We start from the raw sequence: 22,219 nt of genomic DNA, 5'->3' as shown, positions 1-22,219 counted from the left end.
CAACTACCCAAACCTGCTCTACTAACCTACTCCACTAACCAACCACCCAAACCTATTCTACTAACCTACTCCACTCACCAACTACCCAAAGCTACTCCACTCACCAACTACCCAAACCTGCTCTACTAACCTACTCCACTAACCAACAACCCAAAGCTATTCTACTATCCTACTCCGCTAGCCAACCACCCAAACCTGCTCTACTAACCTACTCCACTAACCAACCACCCAAAGCTACACTACAAACCTACTCCACTAACCAACCACACTAAGCTACTCTACTAACCTGTTCCACTAACCAACCACCCAAAGATACTAACCAACTATCCAAACCTACTCTACTAACCTACTCCACTAACTACCCCCAGCTACTCTACTAACCAACTACCCAAACCTGGTCTATTAACTTACTCCCCTAACCTACCACCTAAAGCTAGTCTACTACACCAACTCCACTAACCTACTATCCAAACCTACTCTACTAACCTGCCCCACTAACCAATCACCCAAAGCCATTCTACTAATCAACTACCCAAACCTGCTCTACTAACCTACTCCACTAACCAAACACCCAAACCTACTCTACTAACTTACTCCACTAACCAACCACCCAAAGCTATTCTATTAACCAACTACCCAAACCTGCTCTACTAACCTACTCCACTAACTGTCCACCCTAAGCTGTTCTACTAACCGACTACCTAAACTTGCTCTACTAACCTATTCCACTAACCTCCCAAACTGGCTCTACTAACCTACTCCATAACCAACCACCCAAAGCTACACTACTAACCAACTACCCAAACCTACCCTTCTAACTTACTCCGCTAACCAACTACCCAAACCTACTCTACCAATACTCCACTAGCTGACCACCCAAAGCTACTCTATTAACCTACGTCACTAACGTACCACCTAACAGCCTACTCCACTAGTTTACCACCAAACTTACTCTATTAACCCGCACCACTAACTTGCCACCCAAATCTACGCTTTTAACCTACTCCACTAGTCTGCCACCCAAACCTGCCACGCTGCCTACCACACTAACCCAACACGCAAACCGACTCCACTAACCTGCCACACTGCCTACCACACGGACTGAGGGCACTCCCTGCCCTGCCACCCTCACCCACTCTGCCCATCCACAGGGGAGTCCTGAGCCCCTCCTGCCAGCCACCCCTTTTGTCTGGCATCCCCACCCAAAGGAATTTAAGCACAGAGTTTTAGGAGAGAGCACGAGCAATTCCCGGGATGGCAGCTGACCAGGCGGAGTGTTGCCAACACCGGGAACATGGGCAGGGCAGAGGACAGAGGGGATGCAGAGGGTGCCTGGGGCCAGGGGAACAGAAGCAAAGGCTGGCGCACAGCAGGTACACATGTGGGGATGGCAGAGACCCGGTCCACCAGCAGAGACGGTCTCCAGGCACACACAGGGTGACCTCGGGCAGCATGTATGGGGTGACAAATGGCAGACCGTCTTCAGGAACCCGGAGGCCAAAAATGTCAGCACACACGGGGTGAAAGTACATGGGTGACACGGGGCTGACACACGGGGTGATCCAGGGCAGAAAGCATCTTCAGGAACCTGGAGACCAGTAGTGTCAGCACATACGGGGTGACGGGACAGCACACACAGATGGGGCAGGCAGGGCGTGTGTGGCCCCTGCAGGGCTGCTGTGTCTCCAGACCTTTCTAGATGCCCTTTCTCTGGTGATGTCTAGTCCTCGGGTTGAGCCAGGTCTCCAGCTCTGGCCTGGCCCAGCCAAACGGGCTGAGGAAAAAATGGCCAGGGCAGGGCAGAGTGGGCAGCTCCCAGCACCTGCCACCGTGTATGGTCCACGGCAACTGCCACGACCCCAGCCCAAAGAGGGATTCTTATGGCTGTGGAGGAAGCCTGACCCCAAAGATTGTACCTTGCAGATGGCGTGTGAGGGGCACACCCAGGACACGCCGACGGCCACGTGAGGACCTTGCAAAGGCCACACCTGGCACACCTGGCACAGGAGCTGAGCTCAGATGCCAGGGGCAGGGGTTGTGTGCACCAGCAGTCATGGCTCCTCAGAGGAGCGAGCCGGCCTGGTCTCCTGCCTCAGTTACTTGGTCGGGGGGGGGCTTGCTCCACTCCTTCTCACACCATCTGCTCCCCATGGGGGACCAGGGCCTGGGGAGGCCGCCACCCACCTTTGCCCCTCAGCCACAGCCTGCCAGGGAGATGGGCTCTCCCCAGGCAGCAGCTGGCAGCACCCAACCCAGCCAGGCTCTGTCCCAGGCCTTCCTGGGTGAGTCCCCCGAGTGTGGGCCCCGGTCACTGTCCTTTCCCCAGCATGGATCCTTACATAAATTGTGCAAAGCCTGTGTGCCTTAGAGGTCCATGGAACCTAAGAGGGGATGCCAGCCTTGGAGGAGGCATTGAACTCCTGCCCGTCCCCGCCGACTGGCCTGCGTGGTTCCCTGGAGCCCCTGTGCCTCTGACGGTGGCCTCCAGGGCCTCTCTGGGCTCTCACCACGGCCGTTGGTTTCAGCTCCCACGGCCAGCTGTTGATCCTGTTGATCCCGAACGGGGGTAGTTTAAACACTTGTACGGGTTAACTGAGGCTGTTCCTGTTCAGAAAGACCCCGTGTGCTCTTTGAGTTGAGCAAAATAAATGGATAAATCACATTATCCCACTGGGCACTCATCCAGGAGTCAGCCAACTGGCAGGCAGGAGGCCTCTCTTCACAAACCCAGCCCAGGAAGTAACTCACTCCAGGCTCCACTGAAACAGACGGAGTTTTGCTTGTTGCTTTTCGAAAAGCCTCAAATCAGGCTCATTGTGTTTTAATGACCTCCACTGAGGAGATGAATCATAAAGTGGAATCAGAAAATATTTACACCAAATAGTTATTCTAAGAGACTCTAAGGGGATTTCATCTAGGGGACTTCCCACATACACATCACCTGCCAGGAAGACAAGGCAACCCACACTGATGATGAATGAGGAAACGCTTATTTTTTTTTTTTTGATATGGAGTCTTGCTGTGTTGCCCAGGCTCTGCTCCGCTCACTGCAACCTCCGCCTCCCAGGTTCAAGTGATTCTCCTGCCTCAGCCTCCTGAGTAGCTGGAATTACAGACATGCACCACCACAGCCAGCTAATTTTTGTATTTTTAGTAGAGATGGGGCTTCACCATGTTGGTCAGGCTGGTCTCAAACTCATGACCTCGTGATTCGCCCACCTCAGCCTCTCAAAGTGCTAGGATTATAGGCGTGAGCCACCTCACCTGGCCAGAAATGCTTTTAAAAGTACTAAAGAAGACAGTTTTATCAATGAAAAAAATACCACAGGACAAAGGTGTATGTGAGAAGTAATGAACCCAAGAGATGCTGACGATGGAAGGGCTGAAATGGACCATCGGGAGGCTTCTGAGCCAGCAGACACAAAACGGAACGTGGGCAAAGAACAAAAACATGCCGAAGCAGTCCCTCTTGAAAGTTTCCACGTGGACGTCTTCACTCAGCTTATTCCGTGTCACCAGCCTGCATGACCGTTCCCTCACCCAGGGGCTGTGATGCCGACGCAGTCTCCTCTCAGCAAATGAGGCTTCTCTAATCACTGCCCGCACCCCCCCAAAAAAATAGGAGAAAGTTGTGTTTTAAAATCAGTGCATTCTGAACTTAGGAGAAAGGAGGGGTGTGTCTGCAGTGGGGCTCCTTCCATAGCCACCTCCTTCTCCATAACCCTCTAGCCAGGCTTCCAACACCATTCTGAAAATGTGGGCGGGGGTACGAGGAAGCAGGTACAGGGTGGTGGCTGAGGCACAGGGCACAGTGCTGCACAGCGGGGTGAGCCTCACAGCCTGACCGTTCTGGACCACTAGCACCTGACAGCCCCCTGCTGTCACCAGGGTAAGACACTCAACAGTGTTCCAGCAGTCAGGGATGGATGGGTGCGTGGGTGGGAAGAGATGGAGACATGGATGTGTGGAGGGATGGACACACACATGGATGGATAAGTAAGTGGACAGACAGATGGACTAATGAATGGATGGACGAGTGGTTATGGGAGAATGGACAGATGGATAGACTAATGAATGGATCAATGGATGAATGAATGCGTTAACAGATGGATGGATGAATCGATGGATGGCTGGATGAATAAATAGATGGCTGAGTGGTTACAGATGAATGCCCAGACGGACTAACAAATGGATACATGGATGGATGGATGACTGAAAAATGGATGAGTGGTTATGGATGAATGAACAGATGGATGAATGAATGCATTAATGGATGGATGGATGAATAAATAGATGGATGTGTGGTTATCGATGAATGGAAAGATGGATGGACTAATGAATGGATTGATGGGTAAGGGGATAGGTGGTTATGGATGGACAGACAGACTAATAAATGAATAGATGGATGAATGAACGGAATAATGGACAGATAGATGGCTAGATGGATGGAAGTTAGAGGGTTATGGATGGATGGGTAAACATGTGAATGGATGGGGTGACATGGGCACTGATCCAAGAAAATTACACAATGAGAAAAACATACACAAAACAAAAGTTCAACACTAATATTAGCCACCTGTTGCCATGCCAATACAAACATCCCATGTGTTTGAATAGGTTGCAATCATGACTAATTCCATCTGCTTCAATGGCTATTTTTAAAAGTTAAAAGTGTTGCTCTGCTGGTTATAGATTTTTAGATATATTTGCTTTGAGCCAGGATGCAACAAGTCTAATCTTATTCCCTAAAGGAAGCCTGGCTGTGACGAAGAGGAGGAGCATGCATTTAACGACAAGAACTTCAGATAAACTGCAGCCTTCATTCTCCTCTGCTGAAACACAGACACTGCCATATTTGTCTGGGTTTCTAGTCCCAGGGAGGCCGTGCTGTCCTTAAGGACTAGGTGTGGTGGAGAAGCTCCACTCAGAAGTGGGTGACAACGCTGCTCTCGGCCACAGCTCATGAACAATGTCAGTGAATCAACAATGTACAGAACCAAACGTCCTTACACAGGAATGCACATGAAACAGGACGATCTGCTAAAATGTGCGTGGCCAGAGACGTGGCCCAGTGAGTCCTCTAGAGGCCAGACAGGCCGAGCACTCTTTGATTCAGCGTTCCGGGGCTCCGCAGAGCGGGACAACCACGGCTAACGGGGGTCCGCCCCTGGTAGTGCAGGCAGGTGCTGGGCTGGCTGCTCCGTGAGCTCCTCCCAGTGCAGGCCCCGGTGTGCAGGTCCCACTGTGACGACGGGTCTGGGAAGAACAGCTGAATGTGGGGCAGAGACCAGACAAGACACAGATAGGCCACACAGCACGAACTGTCAGATCCGGGATGAAGACAGAGCAGGTGAATAAACACACATGACAGACACAAACGCTAGATGGTTTGGCTCCCGGGGCATACTGAAAATCAAACCATTTGGAGAAAACATAAATTGTAATAATCAAAATGCAGTTACTCAGCAAGGAAACACGGGCACTCACACAGGCTGTATCTCCACCGCCCACCCTCCCCTCGGCCCTCCCTTCTCACTGGTTACAGGCTCATTCTGTATTCTCATACTGGTTGTAGGTGCATTCTATATTAGCCCGGCAGGAGGTAAGTCACTGCTGCGCAGCTATGGAGAACGTCCATCCACGGGAAAATACGAACGGAGGCCAGGAAGAAAACACACAGGGAAAGCACAAGGTAGGCCAACCACGGTCCCAGCCACGGTCTCAGCCACAGTGCCCACCATGGTCCCTGCCACATTCCCAGCCACGCTCCCCACCACGGTCCCAAACACAGTCATAACCACAGTCCCAACCATACTCCCAGCCACGCTTCCAACCACGGTCCCCGCCACCTTCCACACCATGGTCCTAGCCACAGTCCCCAAGCAAGGTCCCCACCACAATCCCTAACCGTGGGTCCCCAACCATGGTCCCAACCACGGTCCCCGGTGTGAATCAAAGCCCCCCCAGAAGGTTTCTACAGCAGGGTGGGGGGAGGGGGGAGGGATAAAAGTCTACACGTTGGGTACAATGTACATTGCTTGGGCGATGGGTGCACCCAAATCTCAGAAATCACCACTAAATAACTGATTCGTGTAACCAACCACCACCTGTTCCCCAAAACTATTGACATTTTTTTTTAAAAAGGATTTTATTAGCTGGGCATGGTGGCACATGACTGTAAACCCAGTTACTAGGGAGGCTGAGGCAGGACAATTACTTGAACCAGGGAGTCAGAGGTTGCAGTGAGCTGAGATCATGCCACTGCACTCCAGCCTGGTGACAGAGCAAGACTCTGTCCAAAAAAAAAAAAAAGTTTCTATAGAAATACGCCCTAAAAACAATGTAGACAGACACAAAAAAAATTGCATGCAATCATATTTTGGAAGTATTGTTTGCAGTAGCAGAAAAGTAGAAACAAAGAAATGACCCATAATAAGAATTCTTTTAGGCAAGTTTGCCAATTTAAAACAAATACCGTGGTCACTAACAAGGACGAGGCAGGCCTCTCATTACGAGACACGGCCGTGATGTGCTCCCAGATTTCAAAGCACGCACGGTGCATTACAGAGCAGGACGTGTATCAGGACCCAAGTTTTGAAAACAGATACCTGACAGAGGCAGACACCGTAACACGCGACACACGTGTGAGCGTGCGAGCGTGCCTCCGTGCTCGTCTGAGGAAAAAGCCCACCAGGTAGGGTTTCCCTCTAACGACCACAATGTGAGTAATTTGCTTCATTTTGTTCATCTTTATTTTTAAATTTTTCTAACATGAACACGTGCAAATTGCATAAAAACATTTTTACAATATATTGTAAAAGAAAACTAAAGTGGATGGTGCAATCAGTGGGTAAAAGAGCAGGCATGACGTCTCAGCTCACAGCGGGTGGAGAAAAGGCCGCTGAGCTCCGTGGCCAGCCGGCCTGCGGATTACCCCCTGTGCACTGAACCACACTCCACACCCACAGGAGCTGAACATCGAGGAGAAGTGGAGGAGGTGAACATCGAGGAGAAGTGCAGGGTCCTAGGACAGAAGGCAGTGGGGCAAGTTTCCAAAGCTCTCACACATTCATACACAACTTCGGGATTGCGCTAAGTACACAGGAAGGGCAGGAACTCCCTGGCTGGAGGGCAGCACTGCAGGCAGGCTCGGGGTGAGGCAGGTGACCCAGCCACGGGCAGCGGCAGAGGCGTGGTTTACATTGGAGAAAAACCTCTCCGACATCCAGCTAACTTCTGGTCCCCAGAAGCTGAGACCCAGGCTGAGAATTCGGGATGCCAGCTGGCTTCCTTCCAAGCCTTCACCGCATCACCCATTACTTCTCTAATTACCCAGGGCACACACTAGGTCAAACCGAAACCCGTCCCATCCCTTAGAGAAAAGTCCTCAGTTAAGCAACTGGATTACAAGCAATCTGGCTGTGACCTCTGGTCCCGTCGCTGAGCCAGCCTACCCTCAGCACAAGAGTCAGGCTGAGCCATCATGCACATTAAACTGCCTTCAATCCCCAAATGATAAACAACAGAATCCTTCCTGTTAGAAGAGGACGGAGTGAGTGTTAAAACCATCTGTGGCAGTTGTTGCTACAGCTCACACTCGAAGCTGGGTTGGGCGGTGGTAAAATCACTGTAAGTCCCAGAACACAGAGGCAAGCCAAGGGACTATCAGCATCACAGGCCTCTCTGAAAGTGTGAGGCAGGCAGAGCTGCTCCAGCCACCTCAACAGAACACTGCTGAGGAGAGCGCGCACACACACATATGCACACACTCGCACACGCTCACGCACACACGCGTACACGCTCACGCACACGTTCACGCACGCACATGCTCACGTACACACACGTTCATGCACGCACATGCTCACGCACACATGCACACACTCGCACACACTCATGCACACATGTTCACGCACGCACATGCTCACGCACACGTTCACGTACACACACGCTCACACACGTTCACGCACGCACACGCCGACACGTACACACTTGCACACACTCTCGCACACACGTACATTCGCACACGCTTACGTTCATGCACGCAAATGTACACACACGCTCACGCACACTGCCTCTGCTGTAAGTGGGCAGTCACAGATGAAATGTGGACACGCACATGCTCAGGCACACATGTACACACTCGCACATGCTCTCGCACACACATACATTTGCACACGCTCACGTTCACACACGCACACACGTTCATGCACACACACACGTACACACTCGCACACGTGCACACTCGCACACGCTCTCACACGCATATGTACACTCGCACATGCTCACGTGCACACTCGCACACGCTCATGCACGCACACATACACACTTGCACACGCTCATACATGCACGCACACAAAGGAAAATGAACTAGTGAGCGGAATTTTTGAGAGTGAGCATTCCTTCAGTCAAAGAACAGAGGAAAAGAAGAAAGAGTGAGCAATACCTGTGTGCTACTCAAGTCTGGGACAGCTACGGCAAAAACTGATGAGAAGCTCAAGGTTCACTTCTGCTTCCTGGACCCGCAGCTGGCCTCCACGCCCCAGCATCCTGCATCTGGGTTGGGATGTGTGCCATCTCTCCAACACACTGGGAGGAGAAACGGCGTGCCAGCTCTGAGCAGGTGGGAGCTGGGAGCCTTCACATAACCTTCTCTCTCCTCTTCCATGACAGCTCCGAGGGCCGGGGCTGAGGATGGTGGAGCTTCAGGAGGGGCAGAGCTGGGATCCTCGGGTCAATGCTAGAGCGAACCAAGCCAGACTGTAAACAGTTTTGCTTGTGACAGCTGCTTACCGCTGCCTCTGCTGTAAGTGGGCAGCCACAGACGAAATGTGGACAGACTGCCGTGGCACATCCCACAGAACTCAGGCACGAAAAACGCAGCTGTCCCCATGGGCCCTAGTCGGCCGACACCCAGCTTAGAGGTGAACCTCCAATGGAGAGCTGGCCAACCAACAATGTGTGCACTGGGTGTTGTGTGGGTGGGGTAGGAACTCACGGCGTGTGCACCGGGTGTTGAGTGGGTGGGGTAGGAACTCACGGCGTGTGCACCGGGTGTTGCGTGGGTGAGGCAGGAACTCACGGCGTGTGCACCGGGTGTTGCGTGGGTGAGGCAGGAACTCACGGCGTGTGCACTGGGTGTTGTGAGGGTGGGATAGTAACTCAGGGTGTGCACTGGGATTTCTGTGAGTGGGGCAGAAACTCAGAGTGTGCACTGGGTGTTGCGTGGGTGCAGTAGGAACTCACAGCGTTTAGTGCACAGAGCTTCTGCCATTGCTGTGTTCACCAAGTAAAGTTGAATGACCCTGACTAAGCCAAGGGCATTCCAAAGACAGATGGAGAACGCCAGGGAGAGTCATTTTCATGTTTTTGGTTTTTTTTTTTTAACTTGGGAATGTGAATGTGGTCATTATTTTAAGATGTTATTTATTTTACCACACCTGCTTGCAGTAGAATTCCAAGTAGATTAAACATTCATAGAACATTTTAAAAACACTTTTGTTTTTAAAACGTGAATGGAGATGTCTGCTTTAGAACAAGTTGGAATTACAGGGGCATGACTTTCTCTTCTGTCTGAAACAACCAAAAAAATGACTAAATAGATGAAGCAACTGTTTTCAAGTTGCTGGGCATCAGCCAACAAACAACTGATCCCTGTGAGATGGAAAACAGATGGAGCAAGCAGAAAACGGCCCCAGCTCATTGCCTAAGAGAGAAGACGATGCTGACTACCCGGGAGACCAGGCGGCAGAACTGGCAGGACAGGGACAGACATAAGACCCCGAGCCCTCCCGGGATAGGGAGAGAAGAGTCCCAGGGGCCTGCAGAGCACCCAGCGCTGAGCTGACCCTGAACAGCACACACCTGCAGGTAAATTGCCCACGGCCAGAAAAGCACCAAATGGACTACGGATCATGGTGCCCCCCACACACACTGGGTCAGGAGTGAGCAGTGCCTGTTCTCATCCGCCAGACTGAAAAACTCAGGATTCACAGGCATTTGGTATGTGACATGGAAGAGCCTTGCCTCGTTGTTGAAAATGATGAGCCTTAGGTAAAGCACTGCTCTCAAATCCTGCCTAACAAATCTTAAAACCAAGACCTTAAAGAACCAAACTGTTTCCACATAACTGTACCCAAGAACAAAGCTCAAGGAAAACTGTAAGAACACAGAAGTATCCAGTGCTCACCAAAGTAAAATTTCCAGTGACTGGAATCTGCTAAAAACTGATACAGCATGAAAAGAAGGATATTATCATTTCTATTGAGAAGATTACATTCTTCAATTAAAACCAACCCAGAATAGCCACAGGTGTTAGAGTTATCAGAGTTAGCAGATTATTAAAATTATATTTATTCCACGAGTTCAAAACATCAAGTAGAGTCATGGAAGATTTTTTTAATATTCACATTAGAGAGGTGAAAATCACAATGTCTGAGCTGAAAAATATATAAAATTAACAGTAAACTGGACATTGAGAGAGAAAGACTTGTTACTTTCAAGACAAAAATCAGAAGCTACCCAAAGTGAAACACATACAGAAAAAGACACAATAACAAAAAATTAAGCAATGTGTGAGTGAGCCTGGCCTCATATATGTATCACTGGAATCTTCAAAGAAGGGGGGGACAAAGGTGGGGACAGAAAACATATCTGAAGATGAAACACCCTCAAATTCTCCAAATTTGAAGAAATCTGTAAACCTACAAGTCCAAGATTTAAAAAATAAAGTTAAATAAAAAATTTAAATTAAAAAACCCAAGCACAAGAAACAGAAAACCACACCAAGTCATATCATAATCAAATTGCTCAACACCAGGGATAAGGAGAAATTCTGAGAAGCACCAGAAACACAAAGATGAAACAAAGACACAGGTGTCAGTAGACTTCTCATGGGAAACAATGGGAGAGGACATTTTTAAAGCCGTGTCGGCCGGGTTCAGTGCTTCACACCTGTAATCCCGACACATTAGGAGGCTAAGGTGGGTGGACCACCTGAGGCCAGGAGTTCGAGACCAGCCTGGCCAACATGGTAAAACCCCATTTCTATTAAAAATACAAAACATTAGCCAGGTGTGGTGGTGTGTGCCTGTAATCCCAGCTATTCGGGAGGCTGAGGCAGGAGAATCGCCTGAAGCTGGGAGGCAGAGGCTGCAGTGAGCCAAGATGGTGCCACTGCACTCCAGCCTGGGAGACAGAGCAAGACTCCATCTTAGACAAAAAAAAAAAAAGCTGTATCACAGAAAACCACCAACTCAGAGTATTACTCAGCAAAATATCATTTGAAAATGAAGGCAAAGTAAAGCACTTTTTAAACATCCAAAAGCTAAAAGAATTGATCACCAACAGACCTGCACTACAAGACCTTTTTTTAGAGCTCTCGAAGTAAAAGGACTAAAATATGAACCCATGCAGAGGAATAAGCCGAGCTGGAAAGAACAAAAACATGTTTCTGCGTATTTAAATCTCTAAAAAGATAACTGACAGCTTAAATGAAATGATACAAGTGCCGTGTGGCGTTTGTGACATATGTACAAACAGAAGTAGGACAAGAGTGTCACAAGAACTGCGGCCAGAGAGAAATGGAAACACAGGCGTACCATCGGATATTTCAGAGTTGGGCACAGATCGCTGAAATAAGTTGAAAATTGCAAAAAAGTTATTCACATGAATGTTTTGATCTCCTGGTACATATAAAAGTTCTATGTTCACTATAATCTAGCTGATAAAGTATACAATAGCATTACGTCTAAAAAATGTACAGACCTTATTTAAAAACTATTGTAAGGCTAAAATAATGTTATAAAACACCTGAGCTTTCAGAGAGTTTCTTCTTTTTGCTGGTGGGGAACCTTGCTTTGATGTTGCTGGCGCTGATGATCAGGGTGGTGGTTGCTGAAGGTTGGGGTGGCTACGGCAATTTCTTAAAATAAGACAATACGTTTGCCACATCTATTGGCTCTTCCATTCACAAAAGGTTTCTCTGTAGTATGTGATACTGTTTGATAGCTTTTTATCCACAGAACTTCATTCAAAACTGGAGTCAGTCCTCTCAAAGCCTGCTGCTGCTTTATCCACTCAGTTTAGGGAATATTCTAAATCCTTGGTTGTCATTTCAACAATGTTCACAGCATCTTCACCAGGAGCAGACTCCATTTCAAGAAGCCACTTTTCATGCTTATCCATAGACACAGCTCCTCATCTACTCAAGTTTTATCATGAAATTGCAGCAATTCTCTCCTATATTCAGACTCCATTTTTAATTCTAGTTCTCTTGCTATTTCCACCACATCTGCAGTGACTTTCTCCATGGAAGTCTTTGAACCCCTCAAGGTCATCCGTGAGGGTTAGAAGCAACTTCTTCCAAACTCCTGTACTTATTGATGTTTCGACCTCCTATGAATCAAAAATATTCTTAATGGCATCTAGAATGATGAATCCTTTCCAGAAGGATTTCAATTGACTTTGCCCAGTTCAATCAGAGAACTCACTATCTATGGGAATTATAGCATTATGGAATGAACATATTAAATAATAAGGCTTGAAAGTCAAAATTATTCCTTAATTCATGGCCTGCAGATTAGATGTTTTGTGTTAGCAGCCACGAAGACAACATTAATCTCTTTGTATTCTCCATCAGAGTTCTTGGGTGACTGGACACATTGTAAATGAACAGCAGTATTTTGAAAAGAATCTTTTTTCCTAAGCAGTAGGTCTCAACAGTGGGCTTAAAATATTCAGAGAACCATGCTGTAAACAGGTGTGCTGTCATCCAGGCCTTGTTTTTCCATTGGTAGAGCACAAACATAGTAGATTTAGCATGGTCCTTAAGACCCTAGAGTTTGGGGAATGGTAAATGAGCACTGGCTTTAGCCGAAAGTCACCAGCTGCAGTATCTACTGACCAAGAGAGTCAGCCTGTCCTTTGAAGCTTTGAAGCCAGGCATTGACTTCTCTCTAGCTATGAAAAGTCCTAGATGGCATCTCCTTCCTATAGAAGGCTGCTTTGTCCACATTAAAAATCTGTTGTTTGGTGCCACCTTAATCACTGTTACTAGCTGGATCCTCTGGAGAACTTGCTGCAGCTTCTCCATCAGCACTTGCTTCTTCACCTTGCACGTTTATCTTATGGAGTTGGCTTATTTCCTTACACCTTATGAACCAAACTCTGCTAGCTCCAAACTTTCCTTCTGCAGCTTCCTTGTCTCTCTGCCTTTAAAGAAATGAAGAAAGTTAGGGCCTTGCTCTGGATCGGCCTTTGGCTGAACAGAATGTTGTGGCTGGTTTGCGCTTCTTCCCAAACCACTAAAACTTCCTCTATAACTAACTGATGCAAGAGGCCTAGTTTTTGACTTAGCTCAGCTTTTGACATGCCTTCTTCACTAAGCTTAATCATTTCTAGCTTTTGATTTGAAGTAAGGGAAGTGCAGCTCTTCCTTTCACTAGTACACCGAAAGGCCATTGTAGAATTATCAATTGGCCTGATTTCAATACTATTGTGTCTCGGGAAATAAGGCCTCGAAAGAGGGTAAGAGAAGGGGGAACGGCCAGGCAGCGGAACGGTCAGAACACACACACAATTCAGGTTAAGTTTGCAGTCTTACACAGGTGTGGTTTATCACACCCTAAAACAACTACAATAGGAGCATCAAAGATCACTGATTACAGGCCAGCCACACGGGCTCACACCTGTCATCCCAGGGCTTTCAGAGGCCAACGTGGGAGGACTGCTGAAAGCCAGGAGTTTGAGACCAGCCTGGACAAATAGCAAGACCCCATCTCTACAAAATAAAAAGTTTTTAAAAAAATTTTTTTAAAAATCCAGGCATGGGGGCACGTGCTTATAGTCCCAGCTACTCAAGGGTAGCTGGGAGCAGGAGGCTAAGGCAGGAGGATTAGTCGAACCCAGGAGGTGGATGTCAAAACTTAGCAAGTGTACTTTAAATATGTGCCCTTTTAAAACGTTGACTATGTCTGATGAGGCATATTTTTCCCTAAGTAAAAATCCTCGTGTGGACAAAGGTCAAATAGGGTAACAGTCACTGGCCAAGTTTCTACCTCTGATTTAACTGTGGAACAAAAGACAGACACGTCTGTGGGCTCCTCCTAAAGCCTGCAGAGCTCTGCAGGGCTCAGGAGGCAACGGCCGGGTAGGTCAGAGGGTGCGGGGCTGACCGCTGCCCGCTTTCCCGTAAACATCCTGCCCTGGTGCTCCGAGCAGTTCAGATACGCTGGGCATCTGGAGACGAGCAGGGTAGGAACGCTGCTTTCCATGGGCTGATGACGCAAGGCAGTCAGACCAGGAACAAACAAAAGATGTCTGAACACGCAGGGCCTTGGCCACATGGAGCAGGGCCTGCCCTTCTTCACCTTGGGCCTCCAGACTCCGTTCCATGGGGGTCAGTGTCTCCCATCCTCTTTGCTTGGGAGTGCTCAGATTAATAAACGGCGGCGGGAGCAACAGCCTCAGAGTAAAGAAAGCAGTGAACAGAACAGCAGTGACAGCTGACCACGCGCCTGAGTCAGGGAGACCTAACCCATGAGACAGCCCATGGTCTGCTGATGGCTTTTGCTTGTCTGTGCCAGCGTCAGTTCACCTCGCCTGAGTAGCGTTCCACTGAGACTGCTTTCAGGTTTTACTATTTTGCTGTTGCCTTTTGCATCTGAAGAGAAATCAGATGGGGACAAACATAAGGCCTATTTTTTTTTTTTTAGACAGAGTCTTGCTCTGTCCAAGCTGGAGTGCAGTGGCCGGATCTCAACTCACTGCAACCTCCGCCTCCTGGGTTCAAGTGATTTGCCTGCTTCAGCCTCCTGAGTAGCTGGGATACAGGCGTGTGCCACCATGCCTGGCTAATTTTTGTGTTTTTAGTCGAGATGGGGTTTTACCATGTTAGCCAGGCTGGTCTCGAACCCCTGACCTCAGGTGATCCACCCTCCTCTGCCTTCCAAAGTGCTGGGATTACAGGTGTGAGCCGCCATGCCTACCTTAATGACTATTTTTCAAAATAAACTTTAAAACAAAGAAAATGAAAATGACTAGTGTTATCAATTTAGAAAAAAAATCAATCAGTGGTATTGTTTCAGCATCAAAAAAGCGTGCACCCACCCAGTGACATACGTGTGTTAAGTCACATGCGGGTAGCCCGCAGCACGCTGAGTTTCACAATTCAACCAACCAGCCTTGGTCCTGGGGAACTACTGGCCCACGTACAGAGATACCACTAACATATAAAATCTCCTGACTGGCATTTTTAAGCCTCAAACATGGTAAAGTTTGCCTTCTCTTAAAATGAATTTCCTCAGAAAAGGTACTTTTAGATAAATCACATTTTCTTATGTACCCAAAAAACATATGACTGTCACTATTAAAATAATCATTAAACCCAGACGCTGGGAAGCTTGCGAGGTGTCACCTGTTGGTCACTGAAGACCCGAGGTCAGCAGGAGCTTCTCAGCTCTGGACCTTGAGTAGGAGCGGGGAAGACCTCGGTACTCCTAAGAGACCGCCCGAGTCCCCAGCCCTGAGCTCCCTCCCAGAGCACTACCTGGGCCTGGCAGGACTTCATGCATTTGCATCGATTTCAGCTTCTTCTTACTGTCAAGTGCAAAGGAAAAACATTTGGATTCTCCAATCAAAAAGGTAAATCTCATAATGAGCCAAGGGGGATCAGCATAATGCACACAGATCTTCAAACTTTTTGGGGGGTCTAGGTCTGGCTCTGTCGCCCAGGCTGGAGTGCAGTGGTGCGATTCCAGCCCAGTACAACCTCCACCTCCCAGGCTGAACCGATTCTCCTGCCTCAGCCTGAGTAGCTGGGACCACAGGTGCGCACCACCAGGCCCAGCTAATTGTTTGTATTTCTGGTAGAGAAGTGTTTGGCCATGTAGCCCGGGCTGGTCTCGAACTCCTGAGCTCAGGCAATCTGCCCGCATTGGCCTCCCAAAGTGCTGGGATTACAGCTGTGAGCCACCACCACACCCTGCCTGATCTTCCACCTCTTCCCTAGCTTTGAGATTCCTGAGGAGCTCTGCCCTGCAGGCTGGAAGTCTGTCTTTGTTTGTGTTTACATATTTAATTTCCAATCCTGGATCTGCGCCAAGGAGGCTCCTGCCCAGACAATGCAGCATCCACTCTGCTTCAAAAGGCTCAGGTTTCATCGTAGGCAAGGGCCCGCACCCGCTTCTGGCCAGTGTGTTCCGGGAAGATCAGACACCATCCATGGCCCCAGAGGCAGTCATGCCCTCCAGACCCAGTGGTGAGACCTCAGGTCCACTCATGGATGACCTGAAAACTGGCGTGCCACACAGACCATCCGGTCCATTAAGACAATTCCCCAAACGTCTGCTTGGGCACTAAGAAAGAGCCACTGTCGGGAGGGAACTATACAGCTGCCAATCATCTGCAACTAAGGAAACGGAGTCAGAACAGAGAAGCAAGCCAAGTCACCCACCCAAAGGAGAAAACCTCAGTCTACCGCAGCCTGTGGACCCTGGACGGGACCATGTGACTATATGACACTTCAAGCTGGAGCTGGTCCGCCCACCGCCTTACAAACATCTAAACATGTTTTAAGTACCTCCATGGTGCTTTTCAAATGCATTTGAGTGGGAATAATGAAGTCTTTGACTCTGTTGTGCCAATAAACATGAAAGTCATCATTTGTTCCATGAAGGCAAACACTGACACTAAAGCCTGCAGTCCCAGAAGACGCATCCCTGTCCCGGCAGAGGTATCTCATGTAGGCTGGAGAAGCCCCAGTCTCCTGCTCACCCCCTGGGACCACTGCAGTCTCCTGCCTAAAGGAGGAGAGGCCTGGTGTCCGTCCCCAGGGCTGTGGGTCCTCACATGAGACGCAGATAAATGTGAGGGAACTTCCCGGGAGCAGCAGGATGCAGAGGAGGAGGAGGGGGGTGTGGAAAGTGCTGAGGGTGGAGAGCCAGGGAGCCCCCCTGCCAGGTGCCCCCCTGCCAGGTGGCCCCCTGCAGCACCACCCAGCCCCTTCCCCGAGTGCCAGGCCACACACAGTGACTTCTACGCACGTGTGAGGAGGAGAGGTCCTCTCTGAAAGGCGGTCGGGGAAGCTCCAAGGATAAACCTTGGCCCCATGTGACTCAGGGGATGCAGGAAGTCAGTTAAAAGGCCCAGAACCCACTCCCATCCATGGACTATGAGCCCCAGAGGGCCTGGGGGACATGCAGGTGGTGGAGCTCCACGGAGCGGTGACACTGGAACCTTCTGCCCATGTGGACACCAGCCGGGAGGTGGGCATCCACTCGGTCCAGACCACCAAGCATGCAGGTCGCAAGAGCTCTGCACCCCCCATCCCCAGTCCCACTAGGCCTGCACACACCTGGGGTCATCTTATCCCTCCTCCGGAAGCCCCCTCACTCTCTGAGGAGGGCATGGCAGGTCGAGCTCCAGTGTGTCCAGCCAGCACCTTGGTGCGGCATGACTTCAATGAACGAAGTTTAAAGTGTGACCTCCCCAAAAGCCTGGGGTTGACAGGAGGAAAGGAAGGGGCGCAGAGCAGTGCACTTTACCCTTAATACTAGCTTTTAACTGCCATTGTGACAAGCTTTGATTGTGCTGGATACAGAAAGATGCTGTATTTAAAAGCCAGGTATTTCTGCACAGTGGAACTGAGTAAGGCCTCCGGAGGCCTCCGTGGGATGCCCAGCATCAGCGCCAAAGCCCCCGACCCAGGACCGAGCTGCAGCGGGTGTGGGTGGCAGCCACTCCAGAGCGCCCTTCACACTTGCAGCCCAGCGAGCTCAAAGTGGATCCAAACCTGAGTCATGGTGGGCTTATTCCACTGTTTTCCAAAGCCCCAACCCACAAATGAGACAGTCCAGTGTCAGGCCCCGCTTAAACACACGCCTGCATTGGAGGGGAAGGAGCCATAAGATGTTTTCCGATGATTGTGTCTCTTGGGGGGCTGAGTGGGGGTGAGTCTCTTAAAAGCAAAGAGACAGTGTGATGGTTGGATGGCCCAACTAACTTTTAGGCAGGGTTTGTTTTAATTTTCATATATAATATGTTCCCAATTTCTACCAAAAATTTTTAATAGAAAATAATCCCACATACGTGAGAGCGCAGCGCTGGGAGAAGGCTGAAAGCGGACATTAAACGTTTATTCATGTCTACCATGTTGATGCATAACTGTCATCTCAAGCAAGAGCCTCCCAGACCATGTCCCCAGGGGCCCCTCAACAGATGCCCCCCCGAGAATGGGTCTCCCTCTTGCCCCGTCCCTGCCTCCCCAGGCTGCACTCCCTACGGCTCTCTCAGGACGCCTGTCCACTGTGCCCAGGTCCACACAGCTACACCCTCGCGTTCTCCCAGGGGACCTGGGACTTACTAAAAGTCAGTCACCCAGCTGGAATGCATCCAGCCAGGACTCCATTCTGGCCAGCAGCGACGCCCTCTTCCTCGTGGCCGCAGGAACAGCAGCGGGAGCTGCATTTCTCTCCCAGAGCGACTGATTCCACGGCCATAGAATGGGTATGTTCATTTCTCCAATAAAGTGTTTAGGTCTATATGGGATTTGATCAACTTAACAGCTACTAGTCTACCTGCCTCACAGGGTCAGTGCGACTCCGCAGGGACATTCACAGTACCACCGAAGGCTGCAAACCCCTGGAAGCGTAAGGCAGAAACGATGCGAGGCGCTGGTTGAGAACGGTGGAGAGTCGACTATGACGTCACTCGTCTACTCTGAGCTCCTTTTTCAAACGCTGTGAAGTGTTTGTGGGCGACCACACCACGCAAAGCGGAGCAGAGGCCCCCAGCTGGCTTCTACGACACTTATTTTTAGATGTTTTTTTCAACACGCAATTCATATTCCAGAGCAAAGCATACGGCAAGCTTCATTAACCAGACCGGGCGTGAAAAATGACTTTGAGGTCCCCTTTTTCCACTGGCTCAGCAGGAATGACACTATCCAGACCCAGGGAAACCTCGCGCTGCTCCATTCTAAACATTCACTGCTTTCCAGTGAGATGCCCCCAGGACGTCCGGCCTGGGCTGGCCACTCCCAGGCTCTGGAAAGAAAGCCTTGGTCTCTCTCCCGAGGAGCAATTTCCCAGGCGGAGAGGAGCGCGCGCCCCTGTCCCGCCACCCCCCCAGATCCTGCAGGAAGCCGCCTGCAAACTCGGGGACCCCTGGGAGCGGGGGCTGGTCGGGGCACTTTGTTTCGGAGGTAACCACACTGGCCGCCCGCTTCCGGAATTGTTCACTCACATTTTTAGAACTTTTGCAGACTCCCCGGCCGTGCCAAGCAGTCCTCTGGCTCAGCTAAGGAAAGTGAAAACTTTCTGGCCTGCAGAAGAGCAGCTCTAGGACTAAGTCAGAGTCGGCGCCTGAAACGCGGCCTCCCTTCACAGATTCCCGAAACGTTTAATCCGAGTCGCTTCGGAACACGGGAGGCCGCGGCGAGCTCCGGAGGCGACTCTGTACCTGGAGCCAGCGGCGGCGGAAGGGATGGGAATTCCGCTTTGGAGACCGCGGCGCGGGGAGGCCCACGGGCAGGATGCAGGGTGTCCACCCCCACGCAATGAGCCGGGTTAGTGCAGCACGGCGCCGACACGGGAGAAGGGACGTGCCCTGGGCAGAAACCCGCTCCGAGCCCCGAAGCTCCGTGATCGCCCCGCGGCCCCTCCCGGGAACCCCGGCCGCCCGGCTCGCTCCGGGCGCAGGAAAAGCCTCTGAGAGCCGCAGGGCCCCGGGGACACCCCAGGAGAGGGCGCTCCTGGCGCCGGGGCGGATGCGGGGGCCCTGGGAGCTGGGCCTCGGCCGGGAACTGGGGCGGCGCTGGGGAGGCTTCCCCGGCGCGGGGGGATGGGGTGGGCACCGCGCTCCGAGAGGCTGGGGTGGGGGAAGCGGGGGAGGAAGGGGAGAAGGAAGGGGAGCGGAGGAGGGGAGCGAACAAGACGAGGAGGGGGCGGAGGGGGCGGAGGGGGCCTGAGCGGGGAAAGGTGAGAGGAGGGACCGCGAAGGAGGGGGAAGCGGGCGGCGCGCGGAGCTGGGGAGCTGGGGGAGGCGAGCGGGGCTTCCCCGGCGGCCCCAACAACTTTCCGCAGAGTTGCGAACAAAGGCGGATCTGGAGGCCGCGCGCACCGCGCTCAGATCCGCCTCTAGGCGTCCCGGCCGGGACCTACAAAGGCCCAGCGGGCCCTGTGACGCCCCGATCTCCCCACGTCCCCCTTCGGAGGATCCCTGCTGCGCCCAGAGCCCCCTGCCCCCGCGCGTCCGAGGCCCCTTCACCCTCCGTGCCCCCAGCTTCCGATCACCCCTGCGTCCCCGGATCTCCACGCACCTCTGGGCCCCAGGTCCTCGCCTCCCCGCGCCCCCAGCCTCCGATCACCCCTGCGCCCCCGGATCTCCCTCCATGCACCCCGGGCCCCCGGACCCCGCGCCCCCGGCGCCCCGGCCGCACTCACAGGATGGAGGTCTGCGGCGCCACGGCAGGCACGGCCTCCAGCAGCAGATGCATGCAGCGCACGGTGGTGCGGAAGCAGAGGCAGCGGCTAGGACACCCGGCGCCCGGCTTCTGAGCCACCACCGCCAGCGCGCCCCAGGCGCAGCACAGCACCAGCGCCCGCAGGCAGCGGCGCATGGGGCCAGAGGAGCGCTGGGCCATGGCCGACGGCGCGGACGGACGCTCGGACGCACGGAGCCGCCGCGGAGGGCCCGGCGCGACCACGGCCGGCTCCCGACTGCGCCCGCCCGGCCGCGGCCCACGTCCCAGCTGTGCGCGGGGGGCGGGGGGCGCCAGCGGTGCACATGCGCGCGGCTCCTCCCGGCCCCTCCGAATCCCCGAGGGCGGGGCGGGGCGAGGACCCGCGGCCCCAGCGTCCGGCCCCGGCGCCCGCATCCAGTTGGCGCGACCCGCATGGCCTCGGCGAGCACCTAGGGGCGCGGAGGGGAGCACAGGCACCCCGATTCTGCGCTCGGGACCCTGGGGGCTACGCAAAGCTTCTCCACCTCTCTTACTCGAGGTTCCAACCTGCGCGCACTGTGGGTTTTTCTGTTGGCGTCCTGCTGTTTTATAACACTTTTGAGCGTCTGCTCTGTTCCAGGCAGGAGTCCAGGCGCGTGCGCGCTCCTCTCTCTCTCCCTCTTCCTCTCCCTACCCGCAACCACGTAGGAAATTACTTAACGTCAAAAAAGCTCCGCATTACTTGAGGAAACTGAAGCCCAAGCCCCAAGGCGCACAGCGAGGGTGCCTCTGCGGGAAGATGAGACCCAGGTGGTCGTGCTCCCGGGGCCTGTGGGCCTCCTGCTCTCTGCCGACCCCCTGGCTCAGCACTGCTGGGTGAATGGCAGGTCCTGTGTGGAGTCCTTGGGATGCTCACGGCCTTCAGTGCCTGCCCTCCTGGGACAGACCTAGAAGGAGACCCAGGGAGCCACCCCACGTCGGGGTTGTCCACAGGCAGCAGAAGACCTTGCAAAGGAGGGAAGTCGCTGCGGTGAAAACTACACACGGTTAAAGGTGGCGTTCTCACACAGTGCACACATTTCTCCAATAATCCCACTAGGACCCAGCCTTTGAATTTTACAGATAAGGAAGGTGAGGCCGAGCTGTTGAGCCCAGGCCGCAGCGTGATAGTGCCAGATTCAGAAACACAGCGTGGCGTGTTCCCACTGCAAGATTCGATCCACACTCTTCAGTGGGTACAGCTCACACTGCAGATGCCGTCTCTATCCGCATACTTCAGTGGTCCAGTTCAGTCTCCAGATGCTATCTCTCCTGTAGGGTCCTGTGTACACATTCCAGGGGTTCAGTTCACATTGTAGACCCCGTCTGTCCTGCAGGGTCCTATCCACACACTCCAGTGACTCCAGTTCACACCGTAGATGCCATAACTTATGCAGAATTCTATCCACACACACTGGTGGTGCAATTAATGTCCCGGATGCCATGTCTTCTGCAGAATCCTGTCCACACATGTCAGTGGGTCCAGTTGACACTCTACATGTGCTCTCTCCTGCAGGCTCGTATCCACACACCCCAGTGGTGCCATTCACACTCCAGCTGCATCTCTCCTGCAGCAGGATCTCCACACCCTGTAGTGGGTTCAGTTCACTCTCCAGAGGCCAACACTTTTGCAGGATCCTATACACACACTTTAGTGGGGCCGGCTCACAGTCCCGAAGCCGTTACTCCGGCACAATCCTAGCCACACACCCCAGTGGCCCAGTTCATGCTGCAGATGCCTTC

The 22,219-nt window shown here is 52.0% G+C and overlaps 1 protein-coding gene and 2 long non-coding RNA genes across 4 annotated transcripts in view; 1 reads left to right on the top strand and 2 right to left on the bottom strand.

The window, feature by feature from the left end:
* Positions 1–913, bottom strand: part of LOC116562095 — a 2,500-nt gene extending 1,587 nt beyond the window's left edge. Inside the window, exons 1-4 of one of the 2 annotated variants that reach the window (XR_004273763.1) lie at positions 768–913; positions 702–706; positions 474–559; positions 352–394 (exon numbers count right to left, since the gene is read on the bottom strand). This is a non-coding gene — a long non-coding RNA (uncharacterized LOC116562095). Of the gene's footprint in view, positions 1–351; positions 395–451; positions 560–701; positions 707–767 lie in introns of those variants that run through there. The other variant, XR_004273762.1, reaches the window with a different exon arrangement.
* The window catches only part of LOC116562096, an 18,672-nt gene extending 5,232 nt beyond the window's left edge, over positions 1–13,440 (top strand). Inside the window, exons 2-3 of the long non-coding RNA XR_004273764.1 lie at positions 3,630–3,633; positions 13,354–13,440. This is a non-coding gene — a long non-coding RNA (uncharacterized LOC116562096). The remainder of the gene's footprint in view (positions 1–3,629; positions 3,634–13,353) is intronic.
* Positions 1–20,733, bottom strand: part of PXDN (peroxidasin) — a 94,484-nt gene extending 73,751 nt beyond the window's left edge. Inside the window, exon 1 of the mRNA XM_032294302.1 lies at positions 20,439–20,733. Coding sequence (XP_032150193.1) covers positions 20,439–20,638 — 200 coding nt within the window. The 5' untranslated portion in view covers positions 20,639–20,733. The remainder of the gene's footprint in view (positions 1–20,438) is intronic.
* Between the last annotated feature and the right edge of the window lie 1,486 nt (positions 20,734–22,219).

This window comes from Sapajus apella, unplaced genomic scaffold (genome assembly GCF_009761245.1).
Source record: "Sapajus apella isolate SASKATOON/1434 unplaced genomic scaffold, GSC_monkey_1.0 scaffold31, whole genome shotgun sequence".
Lineage (NCBI taxonomy): Eukaryota > Metazoa > Chordata > Mammalia > Primates > Cebidae > Sapajus > Sapajus apella.
The sequence above is the reverse complement of the archived record's forward strand: the minus strand, read 5'-3'. Positions and strand labels throughout refer to the sequence as shown.